Below are 27,933 nucleotides of genomic sequence, written 5' to 3' on the forward strand. Positions count from 1 at the left end.
ATTATCGCGTTAATTGTTAAGATCAACGCGAAATGTTTAATGCATTAAAAAAATTTAACGCTGATTTTGTTTTTTTTATTAATTTCCTGTAATCTAAGACCTTTAAATTCATGAGCACCTCTGGAGGAGGGGGCAACAGTGTGCTATGCTGGCGTTTGGCCTGACAGAAATGATTAGAAGAAGAAGAAGAAGTGACACCATGCTACTATCTAGCTAACACTAGCTAACACACGCAAGCATGGACGAGGGCGGACTTTTGGGTGGAAAGTTTCTCTTTAAGAAGTTGCCTGATGGCTTGTTGGACAAAACGAGAGTAAGATGCACAATTTGCAACGCTGAATTCAAGTACCACAGAAGCAGTTCATCACTGGCGTATCACCTGAGAGCAAAACACCCAACTGAATCCACCTCTACGGGACCTCGCCAGTCTACGCTTCAGGAGTATGGTGCTTGTGGACGAATAACAAAAAATGTGAGAGAAAAGGTAACCAATTCCTTGGTTGTTTGGATAGCTAAAAACTGCCGACCAGTTAGCATAGTAGAAGATGATGGACTGAGAGAAGTCATTCGTGCTGCATCAGGAGATGAGTGTTACAATCTGCCCTCGAGAGGAATCATTGTGTCGAGACTGCACACTTTGTATGGGGACCAGAGGGCTCAGCAGTCCAGCAAGCTTGTGCAAGTAAGGAATGTCGCTCTCACCGGAGACCACTGGACTTCGGTGAACAACGATAATTACTTAAAATATAAAGAATAAAACAATGTAATTGGAGCCAGGCTATTAATAAAGTAATTGAGATTAATCGCAATTAATAACAGAAAATTGTGAGATTAGTTAGTTAATTTTTTTTAATCTATTGACAGCACTAATATATATATATATATATATATATATATATATATATATATATATATATATATTTATTTATTAGGGGTGCAACGATACTCGTATCGATATTGAACCGTTCGATACAGTGCTTTCGGTTCGGTACGCATATGTATCGAACAGTACAAAATTTTATCAACTTTTCTTCTGACGATGCTGTCTGTGTTGACAGCTCAGTGGATCTGCGTTCGACTACTCCGCCTAGGCTGCACTGTCGAGTGCAGAGCCACTGAGCGCAGCGCAAGCTAGCAAGACAGAAGCTAAGCTCGTTGCAACATGGCAACTGCCTCAACGCTACCCGAAATTGAACCTCCCTCACCCTCATTCAGATCTGGCGTTTGGAACTATTTTGGTTTTCATGTGACGTATGACCCTGAAGGTAAGCGCATCATGGACTAAAGTAAAACAGTATGCCGGATGTGCCACACAATGCTCAATTGGTGGGAACTAGTGCGTTAGCGCAGTTAGCTTGTTAACGTGCTGACGCCGTCCAGCCCCACGCACGGGGCGATCCCCGGTAACTCGTTAACGGAGATTTGCCGCGTTATGGCATTAATGTCATTTTAACGAGATTAACGCTGACAGCACTAGTGGGAACACAACGAATATGACTGCACATTTACGCCGACATCATCCTAATGCAAAGACAATTGGAAACAGACAAAAACAACAAGCATGCATGCTACAAACTTTACCCGAGTCATTTAGACAGCCGTTAGCACAGGATTCTCCTTATGGGGACCTGATATGTTTAATATGCTGCTGAGAATATAGCCCAGAAGAAGCGTATAGTATAGCTTTTATTTTGGAAAGAGCCATTTCTCTGTAATAAACTCTCTTTTCCAAAGATGAGCGATTCCTCGATCAGATAGATTAGATTTATTTTTTTATTACTTTGTTGTTTCAGCAACATTAAATTTAAAAACTGTACTTTTGAGTTAAAATATATATTTCTAATTTTAATAAATGACAAATTAAAAAGGCATGAACATTTTTTTGTATTGAAAAAAAATCGAACCGTGACACGGTATATATATGCACACACAAACACACACACACGTCGAGTTATTGCTTGCTTCATCAGCAGTAGGCTTGGCTTGCTGCTGCAATTCTCTCTCCTCCCTAACCTGGAGCTCCAGCTGCATCAGGAGCCTGCAGAGCAGTAAACAGGACACAGCACCAGCGACAGAAGGTAGTATTGTATACTGCCACACAACAACCAGAAACAGGAATCTGAGAGTCTTGAGCAGCAAAGAGAAGCACAAAGAAAGGACACAACAAGAGCTTGAGGAGGAAACGAGAAAAAAAAAGGAAAGATGATAAACAGACACTAGAAAGCATAAGGTGAGTGATTTTAAACGGGGAGATCCACATGCACATGATGGCTGCAGTAAATTAATGTAATGTAGTGCTGGCTCATGATAAAGCTAGTCTGTGCTCTGTCGCTATGCAGATTTTTTTCTTTTACTATTCCATGGAGGCATTGACAAAGTCACATTATAGTACTTAAATATAGAAGCTAGCAACGTAAAGCACAGTCATAGCAGTGGCAACTGCTATCATCAAGCACATAAAGCGACACCTTGAAGAAATTTCCAGAATATATTTATCATATTCAGTGCTTGTGATCGAGTAGTCTTTAGATCAGAATATGAACTGCAGTTGTGGAAACACAGTTTATTGGCTTGAATGAACTGAATGTCACTGCAGCATTCTGAGCGCATGTCCTACTGGCACATCTTCAAGCTGGTTGCTACTTAAAACCACCCTACTTCAGTATGGCAACAGTACTGAGAAGAGAGTCTGATGAGTTTAAGTGGTGAATTCACAATGCACGTGCCATTTCTGCAGTCATTCACTTACATTTAATGCTATTTGTTAGTAACTAATTTTCTTAAACACCATCAATGATATTATATAGCAATAATGTTACTGACTTAGCTCAATGACTGTTTTGGTCAGAAGAGCAGTCTGAATTGACAAGACATTAAAATTGATCTCTGAAGGCAAGATTAAAGGCTGCTAAGGACTCAATTTGAAGATAAAATGCCAAAATGCTGAAAATGTTAACTGGTGGGCCACAGTTAAAAGTTCTCAAAGACAAGACCAAAGAGTCACATTTAGGAATCCAATATATGATGGAGGGTCACTCAGTAAAAATGCACTTTAGGTTTGTGTTTTTAATATTTTTAATGAAATTATGGTTTCTATTGATATTTGTATTTATAGTTTTGTCACATAGAACTGTGACTAATATAGTATACAGTTAATATGGATCTTCTCTAATGAGCTATGTACAATGATCTATGATTACAACCTTCAAACACCTCTGAGCTACAGTGAAACTTGGTGTCATTCTGCTATATTATTGTATCATATGCACTGTAGATGCTGTTGCTACATTCGGGCATTAGCTCAAGTATTGCATCACAATCATATTCATGATTATTTTGGTCAATACTCAAGTTAAAATCTTTTAGGACAATTATTCACTTGCCTTTTGACATATAATGCATTCGACCCCCCCCAAAAGATTTTCTAACTGAAATACCTACACACAATCAACAAAAGACTGATGGTGATTAAGCACCGTGTTCTCCATAAACATGGGATGCGACTGCAGCCCAGCCCTGTCACAAGCATACAAAAAATTATACTGTTAGATCAACTTGATTCATGTATACCTACTTCCTATCACATCAGAAGTACATAAAGTTACATGGACTGGTTCTCATATATTGCTTTTCTACCGTACCTGAGTAGTCAAAGCGCTTTATACAACTTGCCTCATTCACACAATAATAAAAGCATTGTATGCTTTTCCTACAACAGCTCTTGCTTTCTAACGGTTATACCTGTTCATAGTCCAGTGGATGCATAGAAGAGCAACTTGGAGTTATGTATATGTGGCACGCAGACGGGAGCAGGGATCAAACCACCCACCTTCAGATTAGTAGACATCCTGCCCTACCTCCTGAGCTATAGTAACTGCATTTTTAAAAAAATTCACTTAAAATATATTCTGTCAGTACACTTGCCAAAGATATCTGGACTACGTCAGCAAAAAAAATCTAATTTCAGTAAATAATCTGACATTTCCGTCAGATTCTTACAGAGAAATATAGAATATTTGAAACAATGGAAGTATTCATTTAAAGTTTAAATATTACGAAATTTCATGTGCTAGAACTAGCCAGCTTGATATCTAACCTACTACTTTAAAAACTTGTCTCACTTCTAGAGCTCTAAGCATGCCTGTATGCTCTGCATCTGTGCTCTACCTACTCCTCTTGCTGCTGTGTGGGCTGCTGGGAGGCTGGGTGCTGTCCATCTGCCCCGCTGCCTGCTCCTGCAGTGGAGGCCATCGTGTTGTGGACTGCTCTTCACGAGGCCTGACCAAGTTACCGCCTGGTCTGCAGCATAACATTCGCTTTCTCAACCTTTCTTTCAACAGGTAAGCTCCTGCACCTCTCAAATGCTCCACTTTTAGACATTATATTACATGACTCACTTTTAGATACATGTGCATGTAACAGGTAACAGAATAAGTAGCATATGGTTAAGCAGAAATTTACTTAACTAGAGGATCTGACTGTTAAAATATATAGCTGTCCCAGATAAGCGTCCTGAACTTGTAAATTAATAATAATAGATTTTTACATACACACTCACAAGTCTTTAAAAGCCTTTAAGGAACTTCTAAAAATGAACTTGGAACTAATAGCAACTGTTCATAACAGAATAAGAATAACTTGATTGTTGATTGAGCTCATATATCTGACATCACTCATCTGCTACTTATATGAGATGAAAAAAACTGATATCCGTTTTTTTGTTCCATAAAGATTTTGTAAAGTGGGTGATCAAAATTATTCAGAATGGCTTCTAATGGATTTAGTATGCATCTTTCCACCATCTCCCCCCGTATGGCTCAAATTACAGCAATTACAGCTTACACTAGTAGGTCCAGTCTTCATGCATCCTTGTTTCTGACACTGGCTTCCCAGTAAAAGTGTGCAGCATAGAACAGTTAGCGCCACAGACTGAAAGAACATCTGCAGCAATTTACTGCAGATTTCAAGAGATCTTGGTTTCCTTAAAAAAAAAAAAAGAGAGAGATGGCTCCTGTATTCAGGACCAGTTTAGTTTGTTGTATAGGTGTAAACCTAGATATTTATATTTTGTTACCATCTCTATGTCCAAGCCACAAACTTTCACAGGCTGGAAAGGAGGCCTGTATCTTTGGTAATCTACTATCATTTCCTTTGTCTTAAAGGTGTTCAATATGAACACAGTATGAGTAGTTTTTTTTAACTCCAGATGATCAAGGCTTTTACAAGATCCCAATATTCAGACTCCTGTCATACTTCTGTGCTTATAATCATGCTATATGGTATCAACTGATATTTATTAAGCGCTTCTCTAATCCTTCTAAGCACTCAGAGTGTTTTTACACTAGCAAACATTCATGCTTTAGCTTTTTTAGCCATTTGATTATTCATCAATCCAATTAGCAATATTACCATTCTATTACAATTATGATGGTGATAAATATGACGATTAAATATGACATTCTTTTGGCAGCTTGCACGGTGTGGACAACCAGCTCAGCCACTATGCCCATCTGCGCACCCTGGATCTGTCCTACAACCGCCTGGAGAGTCTCCCCCCTGCCCTGCCACGGTCTCTGTGGGACATTCGAGCAGCAGGGAACCATCTACGCTCTCTAGACAAAAATGACACAGCCTACCACTGGAACCTGAAAGTACTGGATCTATCAGATAATGAGCTAGAGAGAGTGGTCTTTATCAATAACACACTGTTGAGTCTACAGTCTCTTAACCTCAGTCATAACAGGTTTTGGACAGTGCCCACAAACATGCCACACAATCTGGAGATCATTGACTTGTCACATAACTATCTGTTGCAGATCCTGCCCGGATCGTTGGATCGACTGCCCCGACTGGCCCAGTTTTATTTGCATGCTAACCGCTTCACCTGGCTGTCTGAGGGAATCTTTGATGACCTAATAGGACTGGAGATTATTACTCTTGGGGATAACCCCTGGGCTTGTGAAGAAGAAGAACACATAACAAAGCTCCTTAGATGGTCAGAGAAAACCCGTGCAACCGTTTTGGGGTGCCCCTGTTATACAAGACCCATCTGTGGGCAATCCCATTTACCAGTAACCGGAAGGGAAAGGCACTCAGCTCGGTTTACGGAGCCACCACTCTGGGTTAACAACAGAAGTGAAGGGCAGGATGTTCAATTGCCCCCAAGGACTGTAGAGAACACACCTAACTATCAGGCGAAGTCTCCACTTGTTGACAGTGGTATGTATCAGGGCAAAGCAGGTATGAATGAATCTGGGGATCACATCTGGACATCTTCAACAAGTATGGATAGTTTTTCTTCACACACAAGCACAACAGAACATCCAAGGTCTTTAACCAATAAGCCTAAACTAACTCGTTTATATAATGAAGGCTGCAAACTGGACATCAAAACTCAACAAACAGTCATTCTGTCTGTTATAGTCATGACAACTGCACTCACCACCATCTAAACTACAATACACATAGTGTAACAGTTATTAGAATCTTGTGGACACTAAATCTATAAGTAATTTCCTGTATGTAGCAGTTCCATTTTCATTTGCCGTATAAAAACTGTTGCAACTGTTGTTATCATTATGACAATATCTCTTAAAATCCTGTACACAAAGAAAAATGTCAGAGGTAAACATCTAGGTTATTGCTTGAACACATGCTGCTGGGTTCATTTATTAGTTGATTCCTAATCAATGCTATTGTGCTGTTTTGGTCCTACCAAGGCATTTAGAACAGTGCTGTTCTAAATACAAAATGCTTTCCAATTTACCAGTTAAAGACTAGCAATAGGACAGTGTGTAATACACACACGTGAGCATGTTCTCCTCCCGTTCCACTATGGGGACTGCCCAACTGCCTGCAGAGAGTCTGTTGTCAGACGGAAGCAGTGTTTAAAGCATGTGAGCCAATCTGTGAGACAGTTTTGCTCATGTTGTTGCTGTTGGTGAGTCAGCCAGCCGCAAAGGAGAGTGAAGCTATAACATATAAAGAGCTCAAGTGAGATCGAGTGTTAAACATAGTGAAAAGTGTGCACTACGGCAACTGTGCGTTTCATGCTGTATTTTTTAATTTCTGAAGTTTTTTTCCCCCCAGTTCTTCTGTTCCGAGTGAACTCGACTATCGCTATTGCTTCCTTCTCTATTCCAGGCTACTGGTCAACCAATCAACTTTCAGCAGTCACATCTGCATGGGAGGACTGCATGGGAGTGTGTCTTGGGTGGGTGAAAACCCCTCTTCACCCCTGTGCCAGACTGAAAAATGTATGCGAATGAAGACATTTGCAGGACTGCAAATTCCACTTGTGAAACTGAAAGAGGAACGCAAACAGGAATTTGAGTCTCAAACAACACTTTACCAAGAGAAACCTACAAGTTGTATCGCAAGCATTATTTAATTGTGAGCAGCAACAACTTCTCAAGTACAAAATACCTAACTTTCATGTTTGTACTGTGTGTAAAATGTGATGGACAACCTTGTGACCCGTATAAAGTTTGGATGATGTTTCTGCGATAAAGTATGGCTGAGCAGGAGGGCTCCAAAGTGGCCTGGCTTGGTGCTCTTTTTCAGAGGTTTTTCCATTCAAATGAATTGGAAAAATTTGTTGAGAATGTTGCAAAAACTATGTGACGAATAGCTACCAAAAACGGTTTACATTGGCATCCTCAAAAGAGTGACCTTTATCCTTTAGATGCAGATGTACATTTGAGTCTTGTCCGGTCGAGGTGGCTCTTCTATGTTGTGCCATACATTTATGAAGTGGCTGTTGGGTTTGTCGAATGTAGAGGTCTGTTGTTTAGTTTGTCTTTGGGACAAACCAGTTTTTGTCAGAGTGTGCGTCAGTTTCTTTGATAAACTGGCTACATAAGGGATGACATTTTTGTTCTGTTTGTCATTCTGTTTCTCCCTATTTGGTGTCTGACCTTGTTTACTGTGCATCTTTGCTGATTTGATTAAAGCCCATGTTGGGATAAAAACATGTTTTAAGAGCTTTCTTTACATGTGTGTGTTCCTTTTCTTTCCCTTCTGCCTTAGAGGGAACATTTTCTGACCAATATTGCTGGATCACTTCTAGTTCCAGAGGGTGGTTGGAGTCAAAGAGTAGGTACCAGGCTGTGTGTGGGCTTCTGGTAAACTTCAATGTTGAGGTGTCCATTCTTCTCAATGTCCAGGATGCCAATGTTCACATTGTGGACAAAGAGGACAGATGGTTTGAAAGAGGAGTGAAAGAAGCCATCTATGTCCACTGTGAACGACCATCCTTGAACAGAGGGGGTTGCTTATCACACCAACTGGTCTGCCACTTATAATCCAGTTTTGAGATCCCTTCCCAGATGCTTTAACGCCCACTCACGTCTTGTGTCAGTTGATCTCAATAAGTCACATGATAGGGTGAGGCAAGGTCTCACAATGGTTTTTACCCAAAACCTCTGATGATAATGATCCACACCCTTTTTCACACTTTGGCTCATGCGATGAAGCACATGATCAACAGTGCTCAACAACTCTAACTCCCACCAGGGCTCAAAATCTGGGACTCTCCACCATGTGATGTAACAAGTAGTATAACAAATTACTTTTTCAGAGGAGTAATTAAGTAACTTACTGCATTACTTTGAAAAAAGTGTTCTGTATGTGTAACACTGACTTTTTAAAATAACGACTCAACACTGATCACAACAAAGAGGGAAAATACCCCAACAAACATGCACAAACATTTGACCCACAGCATGCAATTAATCTGCCAGTGACAACCGATAAGGAATCAAAAAAATAAGTGATATCAATAATGGAATCGAAATTCCTAAATCCTTCATTAATCCCATCCCTGGGTGTTATTACACAAAGACAGAGAGGAGATTCCAACCAATCAACAAATGATATTCAAATGAGCAAGGGTGTGAGCACCCCTGTGTCTGTCATGTCTTTGAGAGAAGCGGTTTGTAAAAAATGGCTTATAAAAATGGAAACTGCCGTTTCTAAATGAAGGTGTTTATTATTCGGGGGAAACAAATCCAAACATAGATGGCCCTGTGTGCAAAGGTGATCCCTCCCCTGCCCCATTATAACATAAATTAACTTTGGAAAGCTGGGTTCAGTTTCTCTAGTCACACCTAGCCTTGATTACTGATACACTTCAATCAAGAAATTTAAATAGGACCTGCCTGACAAAGTGGAGTAGACCAAAAAGATCCTCAAAAGCCATACATCATGTCACGAGCCAAGGAAACCCAGGAACAAATGAGAAACAAAGTAATTGAGGTCCCTCAGTCTGGAAATGATTATAAAGCCATTTCTAGAGCTGTGGGACTCCAGTGAGCACCATTATCCACAAAAGGCAAAAACATAGAACAGTGGTGAACCTTCCAAGGAGTGAATTGCTGACCAAAATAACCTTAAGAACGAAGCGAGGACTCATCCAAGAGGTCACAAAACACGCCAGCACAACATCCAAAGAACTGCAGGGCTAACATCAATGTTCATGACAAATTGGGCAAAAATGGCCTTCATGGCAGAGCTCCAAGATGAAAACCATTGCTGTGCAAAAGGAACATAGAAGGTCATCACAGTTTTACCAGAAAACATGTTGATGACTGTATTCTCTATACTGACAAAGACAAAAGTTGTACCTTTGGAAGGTTTGAGTCCCATTACATCTGGTGTAAAACTAACACAGAATTTCAGAAAAGGATCATCATGCCAACATTAAAATAGGGTGGTGGTAGTGTGATGGTCTGGGGCTATTTTGCTGCCTTAGCACATGGAAGACTTGCTGTGTTATATGGCACCACGAATCTTGCTTTCTACCAACACATCCTGAGGAAGAATGTCCGATCATCTGTTTGTGACCTCAAGCTGAAGTGCACTTGGGTTCTGCAGCAGGACAATGATCCAAAACACACCAGGAAGTCCACCTCTGAATGGCTTAAAAAAACAAAATGAAGACTTTGGAGTGGCCTAGTCAAAGTGCTGACCTAAATCCAATCTGAGCGCCTTGAGGCGACTGTTGTTGTGATTTGGCGCTATATAAAACATTAAAAAAAAAACAGAATTGAATCGATCAAGATTCTGTGGCATGACCTTAAAAAGCTCCAATGTGGTTGAATTACAACAATTCTGCAAAGATGAGTTGGCCAGAATTCAAAGACTCATTGCCAGTTATTTCAAACACTCTACTGCAGTCAACCAGGTATTAGGTTTAGGGGGCAATCCAAAAAAGAATCCAGCGATTCCAGTGGATTCCAGTGAAACACCATGATTATCAGCATAGTGTACAGTTTAAGCTAAATAGTATTCTACACAGCTCACTACAAAGTTGTGAAATTGGAATTAAAGTGCACTGATTGTACCACCAAAACAATTCAACGGACATGTTTATCACGATTGTTTTTCACCAGAAAAACATTTTTGTTCTATTGCAGTGTAAATGCTGTTAAAATGTTAAGTTACATAATTTCATGAATATATATAGTTTGCGTTGAAATGTCTTTATTTGAAATGTACATGTGTAAGGTGAGAGCTAGTGTCTCGTGAGAATACCCTTAACGAGAGCACACGAGACTTTTCATGGACTGCGAGGGAGCAGATGTCTCTCATGAAGCGATTTAAGCTAAAAGTTTACTAAAAGAAAGGGCAATACAAGGACTTAAGGACCTCTTTTCAGGACAAGCAGCCAACGAGGTATTTGTCATTTGAGAAATGTTTTTTATTTGTGTTTGGACTTAATATGTGTACTGTAAAGTTGCTAATTGTTTGTACTGTTCGCTCGTGACCAGTTCTCACGGCGTATTGGCGTAATGGCGTATCGGCGTACTGGTGATGGTGAAGCTGAGGAGAGAAGGCCCAAGTAATAAACGCCCGTTTCAAAGAACCGACCTGTGTCTGTGTTGTCGTGAAGAGAGCTACAGTGAGAACTTGCCTGCTCAACACGGGTAGGAGAGGACAGGATCGCCGCGGATGACGAAACGACGCGGATCCGGTGCATCACGTCAGATAAGCAGAGTGCATAACGCATATCGGCACAGCATTAACAAGCAACGGTGGTTAGACTGAGTTAAAGCGCTAATTTTCACGTTTAAGATCAGGAGAAGCTCTACCACAAAAGTGAAGTTAAGGTGGTGTGAGAAGTGGTTAAATGTGAAAATTGCAACTAAGGGACTCATCTGTTATTCTTGCTTGCTTAATGTAGAGATTAATCCAATGTGTTTGCATTTATAGTTGTTGTACATCACAAGGTTTATAGAACAAACAAGTAAATATTTAACAAGCTCACAGGTTATGAGTAATTTTGAGTTATACAAAATTTGCTGAGTTTAAAGGGCACCTTATGTGAATTTTAAAGGGGTACTATACTGATGTGAAAACTTGAAAACCTTTAGTAATGTAAATGATAAGGATTTAAGGTATTTCTAAGTACATTTACACTGTTATTGTATATTTGTGATAAGGTGATTTTTATTGTTCTTGTCTGTTTGAAACTTAAGTTCAGTATTGAAGTCAACAGTGTGTTGGAAGACTCATACATACATTTATGAACCTTAATTCAAATTAAGTTTATTGCAACTTTCACTTACACATAGTCCAGAAGAAATCTAGTTGAAGTTTAATAGCTGCACAATCACACTGCTATAATCTCAACATGTCTAACATAAGCAGAGAGACCTGCCATAAAGATGCTGAACAATCCGCTCAAGCTGAAGCTACTGTCACTGAATCTGCAGCAGAACTAGAGGGGCTTCGAAGAAGTGAGAGGGCGCGTACCCTAACAGAAAGGGGAAGAGCATACCAAGATGAGAGACTGAAGCACATTCAACGCAAATACAAAATCATCTATGAGAAGTGGAGGTGTCATGCACGAATAGGCAAAGAGTTATTAAGTGGTGATGCTTCTAAGGATGAGTTAACTGAGCTTATTGAGAACATCAAAAGCACCTGTTCTGATGTAAAGGTGGTTTATGAGGAGCTGCGTCAAGCGCAAACCCCTGAACCAGACCTGCGGCGCAGGGTTGATACATGCATGTCATTCTCAGAATTTATTATTCAAAGAGCAGAGAGACAGCTTAAAGGTCATGAAGCAGATAAAGATGAAGAGTCTTGGCCTGATGCTGGATCTGTTCTAGGCTCAACAGGTTCTGTTTCTAGACCACTGTCTCGTCAAGGATGTAGTTCTACCCACTCTAGCAGCCACTCTGTCAAAAGAATAGAGGCTGTAGCTGAAGCTGCTGCAACTCAGGAAGTCTTGGCAGTGTTGGAGGAGCAAGAAAGGGAAGAAACAGAACTTCAAATGTTAGAGGCTGAGAACCTAGCCAGACAGCAAGCAATCCAAGATAAACGTAGAAAACTTGCACGCCTAGAAGAAGTAAAGAAGCTAAATGCTGCTAGAGCTCGAGTGAGGGTCTATGATGAAGCTGAAGAAAACATAGAAGCAACTGATTTGTTGTATGGTAGTGAAGTACTGCCAGAGCTTAGAGTCGCTGACTCCACAGTACTTCCAGTCACAACCCATTCTCTCAATGCATCAAGTCCCCCATTTATTCCTCAATCCCTAGCAGTCACAAGTCAAGCTCCTTGTCCACAACAGCTACCTCAGTCTCCTCCAGCCTCAGTGTTGAGGCCTCAAGAGCAGAATAGCTTAGATCTGGTCAATGCACTAGTAGAAGCTATGAGTGCAAACCGGCTCCCAACACCAGAGCCTGGGGTGTTTACAGGAGATCCCTTGAAGTTCAAAGACTGGCAACTGTCCTTTGAAACATTAATAGAAAGGAAGAACATCCCAAAGAATGAAAAACTGTATTACCTAAGAAAGTACTTAGGTGGCACAGCAAAGAAGGCCGTGGAAGGATTTCTTCTATTGGGCACAGAAGCAGCATATGACTCAGCCTGGAAGCTTTTAGAGAAACGTTTCGGAGACCCATTCCTAATTGGGAAGTCACTCAGAGACAAGCTGCATGCATGGCCAAAGATAGGTTCTAAGGATGCTTGCGAGCTAAGAGAATTTGCAGACTTTCTCAAGAGCTGTGAGGCTGCCATGTCTCATGTCAAGATGCTGGAGGTCTTGAATGACTGCGTTGAGAGTCAGAGGATTCTGCTGAAATTGCCAGATTGGTTGGTTTCCAGCTGGAATCGCAAAGTGATGGAAGTCAGACAAGTGAAAGCTGAGTACCCACCATTCAAGGTGTTTGTTGACTTCCTATCAAAGGAAGCAGATCTTGCTTGCGATCCAATTTCCTCAACACAAGCACTTAAGAGTGTTGAAAGCGAGAAACCAAGGCATCTACGAAGCCAAATAGTTCAAGCAAAGACTCTGACCACAACTACAACACAGAGCAGTATTACATCATGTGTTTTCTGCAAAAGGACAGGACACATCCTAGACAAATGCCGAAGTTTCACAGAAAAGACAGTTCAGGATCGTGTTAAGTTTGTACACACAGAGAAGCTTTGCTTTGGATGTTTGAAGACCGGTCATCACTCAAGAAAATGTGATAACAAAAGCACGTGTGAGAAATGCCAAAAGAGACACCCAACATGTTTGGCATGACGATAAGTTCAAGGAACGTCAAAGGCCAATCCACCTAAATGCAAGTGAAATTTCAAAGGACAAGGCAGACACCACAGAAAGGACCGCAACAGCCACTTCCAACAGAGTTATTCAAGAGGGTCTAAGCACACGAACATCTTCTATCTTGCCAGTCTGGGTGTCATCTATTAAGCAGCCAGATCAAGAACTGCTAGTTTATGCACTCTTAGACACACAGAGTGATACCACCTTCATACTAGATGAAGTAGCTCAAGGCCTGAACACAAACAGAGAGAATGTCAGTCTGCGACTGTCCACAATGTCTGCCAAGTCGACAGTTATTCCATGTCAGAAAATGACAGGTCTACAAGTGAGAGGATACAACTCAGAGAAAAGGATTCCACTACCACCTGTTTTCACAAGAGAATTTATTCCAGTAAACAGGCTGCACATTCCTACCTCTGAAACAGCTCTAAAATGGCCACATCTAGAGCAACTGTCAGAAAAGATTCCACCACAGTTGGATTGCGAAGTAGGCCTTCTTATAGGCTACAACTGTCAACGAGCCCTCCTCCCAAGAGAGATCCTGTGTGGTGACGAAAATCATCCATATGCGCAGCGGACTGATCTGGGCTGGAGCATTGTTGGTTGCTCACATTCAGCAAGCGACAACAGCGATCCAATAGGATTCAGTCATAGAATCATAGTACGACAAGTGACACCAACTGTGCATCCATCAGTTCAGCTAAAGAAGGAAGTGCACTTTGCGTGCAGGACTCAAGTCAAAGAGATCAACCCACTTGACATAATTAAGACTTTTGAATCAGATTTCACAGATCACTCAACAGATGATAATCCAGTTTCTCAGGAGGACCTCCTCTTTCTGTCTAAAGTGAAAGCTGGAATAAGACAGAAGGAAGATGGCCACTATGAACTTCCGCTTCCTTTCAAGACAGACAAACCTAATCTTCCAGACAATAAACAGTGTGCAGTTCACAGGCTCAGCTCATTAGAGCGTCGACTGAGGAGAAATGAACAATATTACACGGACTATGTCAATTTCATGAATGAAATCATAAGTAGAAGAGATGCTGAGAAGGTGCCACAGTCTGAATTAGACAACCAGCCAGCATGGTACATACCGCACCATGGTGTCTACCATCCCCACAAGCCCGGGAAGATCCGTGTGGTTTTCGATTGTTCGGCACGCTACCAAGAAACCTCTCTAAATGACCATCTCTTGACAGGTCCAGACCTGACTAACACATTAGTTGGTGTGTTGTGTCGATTTAGAAAGGGTCCTATAGCCATAATGTGCGACATCGAAAAAATGTTTCACCAGTTCCACGTTGCAAGGGAACATCAAGATTATCTCAGGTTCCTCTGGTGGGATGGAGGTGATTTGGATTCTGAACCCTCAGTGTACAGGATGAAGGTACACCTCTTTGGGGCAGCTTCATCCCCCGGTTGCTCCAACTTTGGACTGAAATACCTAGCTTCACAAGGCCAAGGCAAGTTCAGCAAAGAAGCCATTAAGTTCATCCAAAGAAGCTTCTATGTAGATGATGGCCTGACAAGTGTAAGGTCGACTGCTGAAGCTATACGCCTGGTAAAGGAATCAAGAGCTCTGTGCAAAACAGGAAATCTACGGCTACATAAGTTTGTATCCAACGATGAGAGTGTGATTGCAACAATTCCACCACAAGAATGTGTTCAGACCAAAGATCTAAACATGGCTCTAGGAGAACTTCATATCGAGCGAGCACTTGGAGTTCAGTGGTGTGTTGAGGCGGATGAATTTCAGTTCAGGGTGGTGGTAAAAGAAAACCCACTGACAAGGAGAGGCGTTCTCTCAACTGTTGCCTCAGTCTATGATCCACTAGGTTTCGTGGCTCCATTCCTACTTATCGGCAAACAGATTCTTCAAACACTGTGTAGAGACAAGGTAAGCTGGGACGAACCTCTCCCCGAGCACATCCAGCCACAATGGGAGTCATGGCTCAAAGACCTGCCTCATTTGGCAGTTCTAAAGATTCCAAGAAGCTACCTTCCATCAAACTTTGGTGAAGTCTCACTATATGAGCTTCACAACTTTTCTGATGCAAGCTTCAAAGGGTATGGTGCATGCTCATACCTTAGAGCGGTGAGTGAAACAGGACAGATAAGTTGTTCACTTGTCTTGGGGAAAGCAAGAGTAGCCCCTACCAAACTAACAACCATCCCAAGGCTTGAGTTATCTTCAGCTGTGACCTCAGTCCGCATTGGTGATATCATTAGAGGCGAGCTGGAGATTGAAAATGTGCAAGAGTATTACTGGACTGACTCAAAGGTGGTCCTTGGCTATGTGAACAATGATGCTAAAAGGTTCCAAACATTCGTGGCCAACTGCATCCAGCGAATAAGATCTAGCACAAAACCTGAACAATGGCGACATGTCAACTCTGAAAACAACCCAGCTGATGGAGCCTCAAGAGGATTGACTGCAGTTCAAATGAAAGAATCTAGCTGGCTGAAAGGACCCAACTTCCTTTGGCAGCAAAATCTCCCACATGAAGTGGGAATGGTGGGAGAAGTTGAGGCTACTGATCCTGAACTTCGGAGAGCACATGTTCATGCAGTTAAAGCAAGAGAACAGAATCCAATGGTAAACCGTTTAACTAAATTTTCTGACTGGTCCAGAGTGGTGAGAGCCATTGCCAGGCTCAAGAGATTTGTCAGAGAGTTTAAGGGATTTCAGTCGAGAACTAATGAGTCGACTAATCTTGAAGAACGAAGAGAAGCAGAGATCTTCATCATCAAACTCGTACAAGAAGACGCTTTCGCTGAAGACATAAAGAAAATAAGAGGCAAGAAGGAACACACTTTGAGCAGGCACAACAGGCTACGCCAGCTGAATGCTTTCCTGGACGAAACCAATGTTCTTAGGGTGGGAGGACGGCTGTCTCAGTCAGCCTTACACCATGATGTAAAGCATCCTGCGATTCTTCCGAAAAAATCTCATGTGTCAGCTCTGCTGGTCAAACATCATCATGAGCTTATACACCATCAAGGAAGGGGCATGACCATGAACGAGTTGCGCGCAAGCGGAATATGGGTCCTAGGATGTGGAAGTGTGGTCTCCTCACACATTTACAAGTGTGTAAAATGTAGACGATACAGAAGAACAACTGAGGTTCAACAAATGGCAAATCTACCAGGAGAGAGAATTGAGACATCTCCCCCCTTTACTTATTGTGGGCTTGATTGTTTTGGCCCCTTTATTGTGAAGGAAGGAAGGAGAGAGTTGAAACGATACGGATTGTTATTCACCTGCCTATGTTCTAGAGCAGTTCACATAGAAACCCTTGACGATTTGACAACAGACGCATTCATGAATGCACTTCGATCATTCATAGCTATTCGAGGACCCGTGCGCCAGCTAAGATGTGATAGAGGCACAAACTTTGTTGGTGCTAGAAAGGAGCTTTCTGAATTGCTTGAAGGAATGGATCAAGACCGTACAAGGGCGCTTGGTTGTGAATTTGTGCTGAATGTCCCATCAGCTAGTCATATGGGAGGAGTTTGGGAACGCCAGATTCGAACAATCCGAAGCATCCTGATAGCTATGCTCGACAAGTCCGCCAGCAGACTTGACACCACAACTCTAAGAACGTTTCTGTATGAAACAATGACCATAATCAACAGCAGGCCACTAAGTGTCGAGCATCTTCACGATCCTACTGGTCCGGAACCCCTCACTCCCAACCACATTCTAACCATGAAATCATCTGTAATTCTGCCACCCCCTGGACAATTCTGCAAAGAAGATCTCTATCTGCACAAAAGGTGGAGAAGAGTGCAGTTTTTGGCCAATGAATTTTGGCAACGATGGAAACGAGAATACCTGCTAAACCTCCAACAACGACAGAAATGGCAGAAGCTGTCACGAAACTTGCAACCAGATGACATTGTAATATTAAAGGATGACAGTGCACCAAGAAACCAGTGGAAGCTTGCAAGGGTTGTGGAAGCCCTGCCCAGCGCAGATGGCAAGGTGCGAAAGCTAAAGCTTCTGCTCAGTGACACTACTTTTGATAAGGGAAAACCAATCACTAAATCAGTTTTCCTTGAGAGGCCTGTTCACAAAGTAGTTACATTACTTGAGGCCACCTAAAACACACGTAAAGCTAAATGACCTACACTTAAATGTACACTCACACATCACTTCCTTATAATTTTCATTGAGGAAAATCTCTCATTTTAAGTCAATGAGTGATTTTGGTGGGAGTGTAAATACTGTTAAAATGTTAAGTTACATAATTTCATGAATATATATAGTTTGCGTTGAAATGTCTTTATTTGAAATGTACATGTGTAAGGTGAGAGCTAGTGTCTCGTGAGAATACCCTTAACGAGAGCACACGAGACTTTTCATGGACTGCGAGGGAGCAGATGTCTCTCATGAAGCGATTTAAGCTAAAAGTTTACTAAAAGAAAGGGCAATACAAGGACTTAAGGACCTCTTTTCAGGACAAGCAGCCAACGAGGTATTTGTCATTTGAGAAATGTTTTTTATTTGTGTTTGGACTTAATATGTGTACTGTAAAGTTGCTAATTGTTTGTACTGTTCGCTCGTGACCAGTTCTCACGGCATATTGGCGTATTGGCGTAATGGCGTATCGGCGTACTGGTGATGGTGAAGCTGAGGAGAGAAGGCCCAAGTAATAAACGCCCGTTTCAAAGAACCGACCTGTGTCTGTGTTGTCGTGAAGAGAGCTACATGCAGTGTATGCAGATCAATAACAAGTAGCTCAGAGAAAAATCAAAGCATTTGCTTTGAGAGAACGGTCAGGTATTTCTTTGCTGCTGGTGGCACTAAAAAGTTGGAAATCACTTCACTCAGTGAAAACAGATTTACTAAAAAAAAGTGGCAGACATTTTAAAATTGATGTGTTTTTGATATGTGCATATGTCCTTCGACTGTATGTAAAATGACTGTAATATCATTACACATAGGTTCTTGCTGTAGTGTGAAAACAAGCGTATATAATAATGTGGCAGAGATTTTTAAATTGAGACATCTGTTTGTGGTACCCATATTACTCTTGTTCCTGTAAAGTGAAAACAGCTGCATCTCGCCTCTGTCAGTGCGCCCCAGGGTGGCTGTGGCTACAATGTAGCTTGCCATCACCAGTGTGTGAATGTGTGTGTGAATGGGTGGATGACTGGATATGTAAAGCGCTTTGGGGTCCTTAGGGACTAGTAAAGCGCTATATAAATACAGGCCATTTACCATCTAATAAAGTTGTTGGATATTGTAAAATTAATGTGTTGTTAACCATACTGTATATTATTGTATGTTATTGCAAAGTTAGACACTTAGAAAGACAAAAATAAACACTCATAATAACTAGAATAATAAATCTGACAAATAATAATAATAGCCAACCATAAAATAATAATAATAATAATTCTTGGATGCTATTGCATTGGCACACTAAATAATAATAATCAGAATAATAAATCAGACAAATAATATACAGTATTTCTTGATGCATGCTCAATCATCCAGATAAGGAGATTCCAAAAAATTAGGAAGGCTTGGTAAGGTTTATGCTGCACATCAACTTTTAAATGTCCGCCATTACTGATGAAAATCTCAAAATCTTAGAAGAACTGCAGCCACTTCCCACTCTCTCTGAATGGTACTCATAACCATTGATCAATGGTCATTCCTCAGTGATCAATAGCAGTTGACCAATGGCCTTTGATAGGTGGTTGCTGATCAATGGTCATGACAATTTGCATATTAATGATCAAGAAACTGGCCTGTCAGCCCATTGTTCGCCAGTGGTGCTAGTTTCATTCATCATGCAAATGTATGTTCATAAGGGTGGGGAAACCTGCAGTCAGCTGAGACTGAAGAAGTCACTTGGATGAATGACGAAACATTTCTCCCACTGAAAGTGCTACGTCCAGATGAACTGAATCAACTTTCAGAAATGCCTCAATACTGAGACTCTCCAACAATTGCACTTAGAACTGAATAAGCTTCTAGGATGAGAGGTGAAACGTCTTCAAGAATTACTTAGAGAAGTCCAGAACCTTTTTTCCCAAGCTCCTTAGACAATGCCTCAGTACTATTGTACTGGCACACTCAATAATAATAAAGATTGGGATGTCAATACTGTGAATGCTTTGGGACACTCAAATAAGCAGATACAAAATGGTTTTTACATTGCATGCTCAGGCACCAATCGTAGACAGAACTGACACAACAGGGTCCTATTTTTAAAAACCAAAAACCAATCTGTTTGAAGCAGATACTGTCTCAACTACTGTTGATAGGTGCATACTGGTATCCAGGAAACATCACACACTAACACCATACACAGGATGTGTGGTTAGTGGCTAATCTAGAAATAATTCATCCAACTTGCCAGCACACATTCTGACAGATACAATATATCTTTACAGAATAGCTCTGTCCTGACTAATTTGAAACCTCCACATTTCATTTTTGGCAAAGGAAATTTTAAATGCAAGGTTTGCTTGACAGCAATTTAAAATGAACCAAAGTCTCTAACAACAAATGCACTCTTATCTATTATTTTGTCAGTTTACTAAATTGAGAAATAAGTAAAGCCAAGTCCTACCTGCGGGCGACATAGTAGAACACTGGATTTCCAATCTTTGAGGTTCCTGCCTGGTAGAAAATGTTGAGGGTCTTTAAGGCTTTGAATTCCTCCTTCTCATGTACTTGATGCCTGTAGAACAAAAAGAAGCGCTGAAGATAGTAAATTAAGCAAATAAAGTTACAACCCAACTGGTAAAATAACAAACCAGTTTTATTTGTTGTTTCTCTATTGTCCCCTTGGCCCTTACTCAGAGGTTTATCAGACTTGTTATCTGACTTAGTGCTCAGTTCAAATAAAATAATTGTTGTGGATGATTTTGACAGCCTCAACACAGCATTTAATCTATTATTAGACTCAATTAGCTTCTCTCAAAATGTAAAAGAACCCACAACAACGTTAACCACACTCTCCATCTAGTTCTGAGATATGGCATGGAAACCGAACACTTAAAAGTATTCATTGAAAACCCTTCGATCATTTCCTAACAACAATAAAATTTACAATAATGGATCACACAGCAGTTGGGAATACTTTTAAATACAGCCGATAGCGCTGTAACTAAACTTAAGGGTATAATTCCTCCACTGTTATCTTCTTTAATGCCATTTGCTAACACAGTACAGAGCAGCTACCTTAACTCGGGTTTTATCCTGGATTCCAGCATGCTGTCTGCCTTAGTTTATGAACACCTTTATCCATGCTATCTGATGGGTCAAGATACCTCATCCTCCTGTTTTGATATTTTGTGCCTGAATCCTTATTTGGCATCCGCAGCATTGCCCTCCTTGGTGCATGCAGGAGTCGGGAATAAGAATCTGTTTTATTGTGCAGGTGGACGTCAACCTAACCCAAATGGCTTGTTTTTAAAGAAGTTTAGTGATTTATTATTCTCCACTATTAAGCCGTTTAGGATTGCTTACAGATGGAAATATTAACATTCACATAGATGATTAGCTCCTGTTTCCAAGTTGTCACCTTGGATAAATTAGATAAACACCATACGCCTCTTAAAGTGTTCTTGTGGAAAAGGTGAGCACTAGTGAAGGAAAATTCAGTTTGTATTCATCCCCTTCAGCAAAAGGATCTTTTCATCTTTTCTTTCAACAGTTCAGTTAGAGATGCACGGGCTGACTGTTTCTCACACTTGGTTACAAATAGAACAGGTAATCCTATGGCGTTATTTGACACCATTAATAATATTGTTACTTCTGCTCCACCTGCTGTCCCACTCTCCTCAGTATATACAGTCCTGATTAAAAGTTTAAGACCACTTGAAAAAAAATCATATTTTGCATGGTTGGATCTTAACAAGGTTCCAAGTAGAGCTTCAATATGCAACAAGAAGAAATGGGAGTGAGACAAAACATTTTTTGGAGCATGCAATTTATCGAAAACAATGCTTAAATTGAAACAGGCTGTTTTATAACTGATTAAAAATTTAGGACCACATGCCTTTAAGAGGCAAACTCTATGCAAAAATGTGAATTCATTGTCATCTTCTGTCAGGTAGTCACGATGGCAAAGGCAAAAAAACGTTCCCTTTTGGACCGTGGTCGGGTTTTTGAACTGCATAAGCAGGGTCTCTCGCAGCGTGCCATTGCTGCTGAGGCGGGACGCAGTCAGACAGTCATTTGGAATTTCTTAAATGATCCTGATGGTTATAGGAACAAAAAGGTCAAGTGGAAGACCCAAGAAACCCTTACCAGCACTGAGCTGGAGGATCCAATTGGCTGTTTGTCAAGACACTGGACAATCCTCGACCCAAATTAAGGCCATTACTGGTGCCGACTGCAGCCTCATAATCATCAGACGGCATCTTAGACCGAATGGCTTCAAAAACATTAAAGATCTTAAATGGTCTTGTCTCATTAAATGCCAGAGACTGAAAGAGAGCACTAAACACTGAAAGGTGAAAGAAAGTTTTATCCTCTGATGTGAAAAAATTTAACCTTGATGGTCCTGGTGGTTTCCAACGTTACTGGCATGACAAGCAGATCCCACCTGAGATGTTTTCTGTGCACCACAGTGGAGGAGGCGCCATAATGGCCTGGGGTGCTTTTTCCTTCAGTGGAACAATGGAGCTTCAGGAGGTGCAGGGGGGGCGAATGGCCACTGGCTATGTCCAGATGTTGCAGAGAGCATCCCTCATGACTGAGGGCCCTCGTCTGTGTGGTAACAACTGGGATTTTCAACATGACAACGCTACAGTACACAATGCCTGCAGGACAAGGAACTTCTTGCAGGAGAATACCATCACTCTTTTGGACCATCCTGCGTGTTCCCCTGATCTAAATCCAATTGAGAACCTTTGGGGATGGATGGCAAGGGAAGTTTACAAAAATGGACAACAGTTCCAGACAGTAGACACCCTTCGTGTTCGCCGCTTGGAGAAATGTTCCTTTTTGATCGGCTGTAAAAAAGCCCGTTTCAGTTTAAGCATTGTTTTCAATAACTTGCATGTTCAAAAAAACGTTTTCTCACTCTCATTTCTTCTTGTTGGATGTTGGAGCTCTTCTTGGTTCCAACCATGCAAAATATGACTTTCTGGCATTTTTCAAGTGGTTTGAAACATTTGATTGGGACTGTGTATGTTCTGCTCGGCCTTAGTGGATCATTGCACTGTTGACTGTAGTATTTAATTACAGTGATTAGAGCATGCTATAGGAATGAAAGATACTGTGTTGCAGTGATTTGAATCATAACTATTTAATAGACTTCACCTTGTTCATTTAAATAGGGACCCCTCTTTAGGGCTGTTCGATATAACGATATATATCGGATGACGATATAAAAAATCTATCGTTTCATTTTATGCTATCGTTTGTTTCGTGGTGTCGCAAAATAAACTGTTTACGGCAATATTTTTTCATCGTTTTGATGGTCACTGTAGTGGCTATATTCATTTCTCTTTCTCTTATATTTAATATAGCCACACTACGGACGGACAAGCGCCTGTTTTTATGCGTTGTCGTTAGCAACAACGATGGTAAAACCATCGCGTGTCAGCTTGTTTATTTTCCACATAAACCTTTCACAATAAAGCTCAAGATCCTGTTGAGACTTTTCAAAATAAACTGAATCACACGAAAGAGTATGCAGAGTATTTACGGATGAGAAGCAAAGAAGAGCCGTCAGGTGCTAAAAAATAGACCTTAGACTCAAACGTTAGAACAGGCTTTTCCCTGCAGCACGCCGTGTAATAAATACAACAAAAACGGCGGCCGTTACAACATGTGTCTAAACATGCATAATTTCATGCATCGGTTAAAATACTTGACTCCAGGTACACGACACCCAGCTGGAAACACTTCCCGCAAGTCGAGCTGCCCGAGATTCACAGAATTTACAGAAAATGTTAAATTTTTGTGATTTATATCGTTATCGGGACGATAGAGGTCTTATATCGGGACGATGAGATTTTGGTCATATCGCACAGCCCTACCCCTCTTCACACACTAAGGTTAATTATTAAGGTCCACAGGGTTCAGTGCTAGGACCAGTTCTGTTTACATTTACATGCTTCCCTTAGGCAACATCAATAGAAAGCATAGCATACCTTCTACCTACCTGCCCATGAAGCCAGACAGCACAGACTGATTGTCTTAAAGGCCTGGATAACCTCTAATTAATATTTTTTGTCTCTTTTTACATTTATGAAGAATATCCTTTGCTCTTAGACTGCCAGCTTACTTGAAGTTATAAGGGTATTAAAAGCAGAAAGGGGGGGGAAGAGCCTTCACCTTTCAGGACCCTCTTCTGTGGATCTAGCTCTCAGTTTGGATTTGGGAGACAGACACCCCCTCTACATTTTAGATTTGGTTCAAAACTTTCTTTTTTGACAGCAAATAGACAGGGCTTAATCAGGTCGCCCTGAATCCTCCTTTACTTGCGTTGCAAAAGGCCTAGGCTGCTAGGGCTTCCCATGATGCACTGAGATAAAAGTTGAAATTGAATACAATGAAAGCTTCCTATAAAGTGTTAATGCATCTAAAACTAAAGATGGACAGACTTACAACCCATAAATGGGAAAAAAGTGCTTATTGAGTCAGAACCATTATGTTGACAAGCTGTTATCAATCTTACCTGGTCATAAACTCCTCAAACTTGGAGCTGGTCAGATTGAGACTAGACCAGTGAGTGTCAGCCACAGGTTTGTGTTCCGGCGGTCCTAGGTAAGCCAGCAAGGTGGCCATCTTGTCAAAAGGTCGCCTACCTACAGCCTTGTGGTCCCTAAAATAAAATTGTGACTCATGATTTAATGATCAAAAATAAAAATGTAATGATTAAAAATAAAAATAAAAAATCTAATTTAATGAAATACAAAATTCTGACCTGTTACTGGATAAGTACTGGCCAATTCTTTCCTGATTATTCCACAGCAGCCGGTGGAGAGCCAGCACATTACCGTCACTGATAAATGACAGACTGTGGTTGACAGAATCACTGGGTGGAGAGTCAGATGCTATGTCCAAGAAAAACCTGGGGCAGAGAGAGAAGATTGCCAGCTCAACTTAAGGTCAGAAGAAACACGACAGCAAGCACTTCACTGATTTAGTTTGCAAAGTTTTTGGTTTGTCTGAACTGTCACATGACCACATAGCTCAGGTTTCCCTGACTACACAAACTCTGTTGATATAAAATGTTTGATTCGTTTGTTATTTTTTTGTTAGTGACTGGTCAAACAACTGATGAACAGTCAGCATGGTGGTACTAGTGAGAAGAGAGGGGATCATTAATTGCCACGATGAGTCTGTGATTCATGTCAGGCAGCAGGTGTCAAAAAATTACGACAAGGAAAAGAAAAAAATCTAAAGACTGAAAAAGTTGCTAATTGCCAGAAAGAAATAACATCTGGTGTATCTTTATATAAAAAGCATACCAGAGGTTCTGGGTCTAACAAAAGTATTATATGAGGAGGGTTTCAGCATGTGAGTTCACATACACTGGAGTAAATAATTATTTGATCCCCTGCTGAATTTGTAAGCTTGCTCACTTACAAAGAAATCAACCATCTGAAAATTTTATGGCAGTTTCACTTATCGGAGGGAGACAGACTATAAGCCAAAAATCCAGAAAAAAACGCATTACATAAAAATAAATGATGCATGTCTATAACCCAGCCAGAAATCTGTCTCTCACCGATTGGCTGCATGTTCATGTGGCACACAGATTATCATCTCATCAAATCAGTTACAGATATGCCAACTTGTTGTGTAAATAAAACATGCCTGTCCACAGAATGATTTTTCTCCATTCCTACCTATTCACTACCATGAGCAAGACCCCACCACTGCCCGCCTATTTTCAGGTCTCAGAGCCCTCTCGCACTATGAAAACTAACCAGAAGGTATTTGGGACAGATTATATATTATATTGGCTAATTAAAATATATTTAAGAAACAAAACAAAACAAGCAGTCCTATAACGTCCAATATTTGAGCACACACTGACAAAAAATACAAACAAACATATCAGTAAATATACTTTTTAACTGGATATAGTTAAGTTAGAATTTCACAGCAATCCATTATATAGGGGGCAGGGATATCTCTAGGGATAGGGATACAAACAGTATTTACAGTAACAGTAGTTCCCTGCATTTACCTTCGGGCTGAATCAAAGTTGCTCTTCACAAAGTCATTAAAAGGCCTCATGTGTTCTTCTTTTGTAAATAAGACGTGGTTTGCAATACTCTGCAAAATCTGAAATAAAAAATACAAGAGATTCACAATAAGCTCATGTTATGTGAGTTGTGTGATCTTGCTCGAGTTCAAAGAGAATGGTTACCCTCAGGTTTAATCCTGATATCAAATACAGGTTACTGGGATCTGAACAGACACTTATATCAGGTACACTATGCCAAAAGATTTCTCTTTAATGCAGTACAGTGTTTCACTATCTTTGTGCTCAGTCTCACAATAAAAACTTACCTCCTGCTAAAATTATTAATGTCACTCTATACCCAGACTGTAGGAGCTTCTTTTTAAACCAGACGCGATCACAAGGTTTAAGATAGTCAGTGACATTTTAAACTTTATTAGTCATGTGTCTATGATGCCTACTCATTGATGGCATTTTTGCCAAACAAAATTAGGTTAAGGACACTTTATTTGTACCTGTGGATACAAATAAAGGGGGTAAAAATACATTTCTTTAGATCTCTTCTTGTACGTCACTTATCCTCATGTGGATTTTCAAAAAACAAACAAACAAAAAACCCAGAAAAAAAATAAATAAATCACAGAATAAGTAAAAAGTTTGGCTATTGGAGCCAAACTGTTTTAAAGGTTTGTTCTTCTGCTCCATTGAACTAGAAGACTTCATTCAGAAGGAAGAAACTGAAAGTTGATATGCACAGGATGCAAAGTGTCAAACAAAATTGAACCAGCCAATGGGTATAATTCTCTGGCATACAGAGATGCTGGGTTCAGCTGTCGCTAGGGATGGGAATTGTGAACCGGTTCTTGTAGAATCGAATATCTTTAATATGCTGCTTAGGGATGGTGTTGACTCTCAAACAACCCAGTGGGAAAATAATGAGAATTGAAATTGAAAGGAATCGAATTAGGCAGCAGCCTCTTTGCTTAGGCTGCTGCCCCCGTGACCCGGCCCCGGATAAAGCGGATGAAGATGGATGGATGGATGGAGGAATCGAATTAAGAAGTGATATTGATAATGGAATCTGAATCGCTAAATTCTTATTAATTCCCATCCCTAGACTTAGGGATGTAACCATTTTTTTCTGGTTACTTTCATGGCAGCCCTCATATCCAATAAGCTTACCTTGGACATGAGTTTGAGCCCCCGTTCTATCCTGGGCAGAGGCTTCTTGTCTAAAATACCAGTCTCATAGGGGGACACAATAGCAGGGTTGATGAAGCGCAGAAACATAGCACTGCCCACCGCACCAATGCTGTTCTGTGGGAACCGCTGACTCACAACCTGTGTGAGGGAGTATGGAGAGAGTGGAGGGAAAAAAAATGTTGGCGAACACAAACGGAAAATACAGAACAGAAGGGAAAAGTATAAGAAGAGGGACCAGTTTGAAAAAAAGGGAAGGAGACAATATTAAAAGTTGATTTTGGTACATTCAAGAGCAAATGAGGGAATGATAATAATAACAAAATATACATGTATCAATATGTGTAACAGAGATATTTGAGCTGAGTCATGATCAGGCCAAAAAATGCTGCGCTCAGGAGGAGAGCCTAGCTAGGAAGAAATATGACAAAAGACTTGGACATGATCCGAGTTTATTCTGGTTGTACCAGGAGTGAAAAAGGTTTTTACTCCAGTTACAGCAGAAGAAACATGCAAGAGAGGAAAAACATGACAATCAACCCAGCTGTCTCCTCTCTGTTGGTGAAAGATGAAAACAGGAAATGATTACACAAACTGACAGAAGACAGATGACAGATGTTAAGCCATGAATTGTGATTAAAGTATAAGATGGTGGTGCCTCTTTTAATTCAATTACTAGAAGAAGAAATGAAAAAATACAAACTTCCTACAAATATATATACACAGCTACAACATCAGGCTATAACCCCATATCATCAACACAAACGTCAAAATCATCAGTAAGGCTTTACAATTATGGACAGAGACAGCTATTCCATCTTGTGGATCAAACTAAGTTACTAAAAGAATGACGGTAACCTATAACTTTATTATGTTATTTATTTTACATCTCATTCCAACCACCCATCAGCAGTTGTTTTATTACATGCAGAAAATGCATATGATAAATGCGCGTTGGGTGACCTGTTCATTGGTAGATAGATGACACTGATGACAACACAT

At 40.6% G+C, this 27,933-nt stretch overlaps 2 protein-coding genes across 6 annotated transcripts in view; one reads left to right on the plus strand and one right to left on the minus strand.

Annotated features, from left to right (window-relative positions):
* Positions 1-27,933, minus strand: part of nf1a (neurofibromin 1a) — a 136,712-nt gene that overhangs the window by 37,482 nt on the left and 71,297 nt on the right. For all 4 annotated transcript variants that reach the window (XM_086260646.1, XM_086260645.1, XM_086260647.1 and 1 more), the window contains 5 exons: positions 26,914-27,072; positions 25,735-25,832; positions 24,463-24,609; positions 24,214-24,360; positions 20,149-20,259 (listed from right to left, as the gene is read on the minus strand). In XM_086260646.1, coding sequence (XP_086116772.1) covers positions 20,149-20,259; positions 24,214-24,360; positions 24,463-24,609; positions 25,735-25,832; positions 26,914-27,072 — 662 coding nt within the window. The remainder of the gene's footprint in view (positions 1-20,148; positions 20,260-24,213; positions 24,361-24,462; positions 24,610-25,734; positions 25,833-26,913; positions 27,073-27,933) is intronic.
* LOC147313914 (oligodendrocyte-myelin glycoprotein-like) lies at positions 1,984-7,964 on the plus strand. Of its 2 annotated transcripts, XM_086260643.1 has the most exons (4): positions 1,984-2,230; positions 4,128-4,340; positions 5,471-6,240; positions 7,144-7,964. In XM_086260643.1, exons 2-4 carry the CDS (start codon positions 4,138-4,140, stop codon positions 7,266-7,268), a joined length of 1,098 nt encoding a protein of 365 aa, XP_086116769.1. In that variant the 5' UTR covers positions 1,984-2,230; positions 4,128-4,137; the 3' UTR covers positions 7,269-7,964. The 2 variants fall into 2 exon arrangements, with proteins under 2 accessions (XP_086116769.1, XP_086116768.1); XM_086260642.1 differs by having other exon boundaries at positions 5,471-7,964.

Source organism: Aulonocara sp. 'chitande type north' Nkhata Bay, linkage group LG14 (assembly GCF_057382095.1).
Source record: "Aulonocara sp. 'chitande type north' Nkhata Bay isolate Kocher_YH1m ecotype deep benthic linkage group LG14, A_spYH_male_GT1.1, whole genome shotgun sequence".
Lineage (NCBI taxonomy): Eukaryota > Metazoa > Chordata > Actinopteri > Cichliformes > Cichlidae > Aulonocara > Aulonocara sp. 'chitande type north' Nkhata Bay.

Coding starts and splice junctions, on each gene's coding strand:
- LOC147313914 (XM_086260642.1), top strand. CDS start 4,138: ATGCCTGTATGCTCTGCATCTGTGCTCTACCTACTCCTCTTGCTGCTG. Junction 4,341..5,470: donor CTCAACCTTTCTTTCAACAG/GTAAGCTCCTGC, acceptor TTCTTTTGGCAG/CTTGCACGGTGTGGACAACC.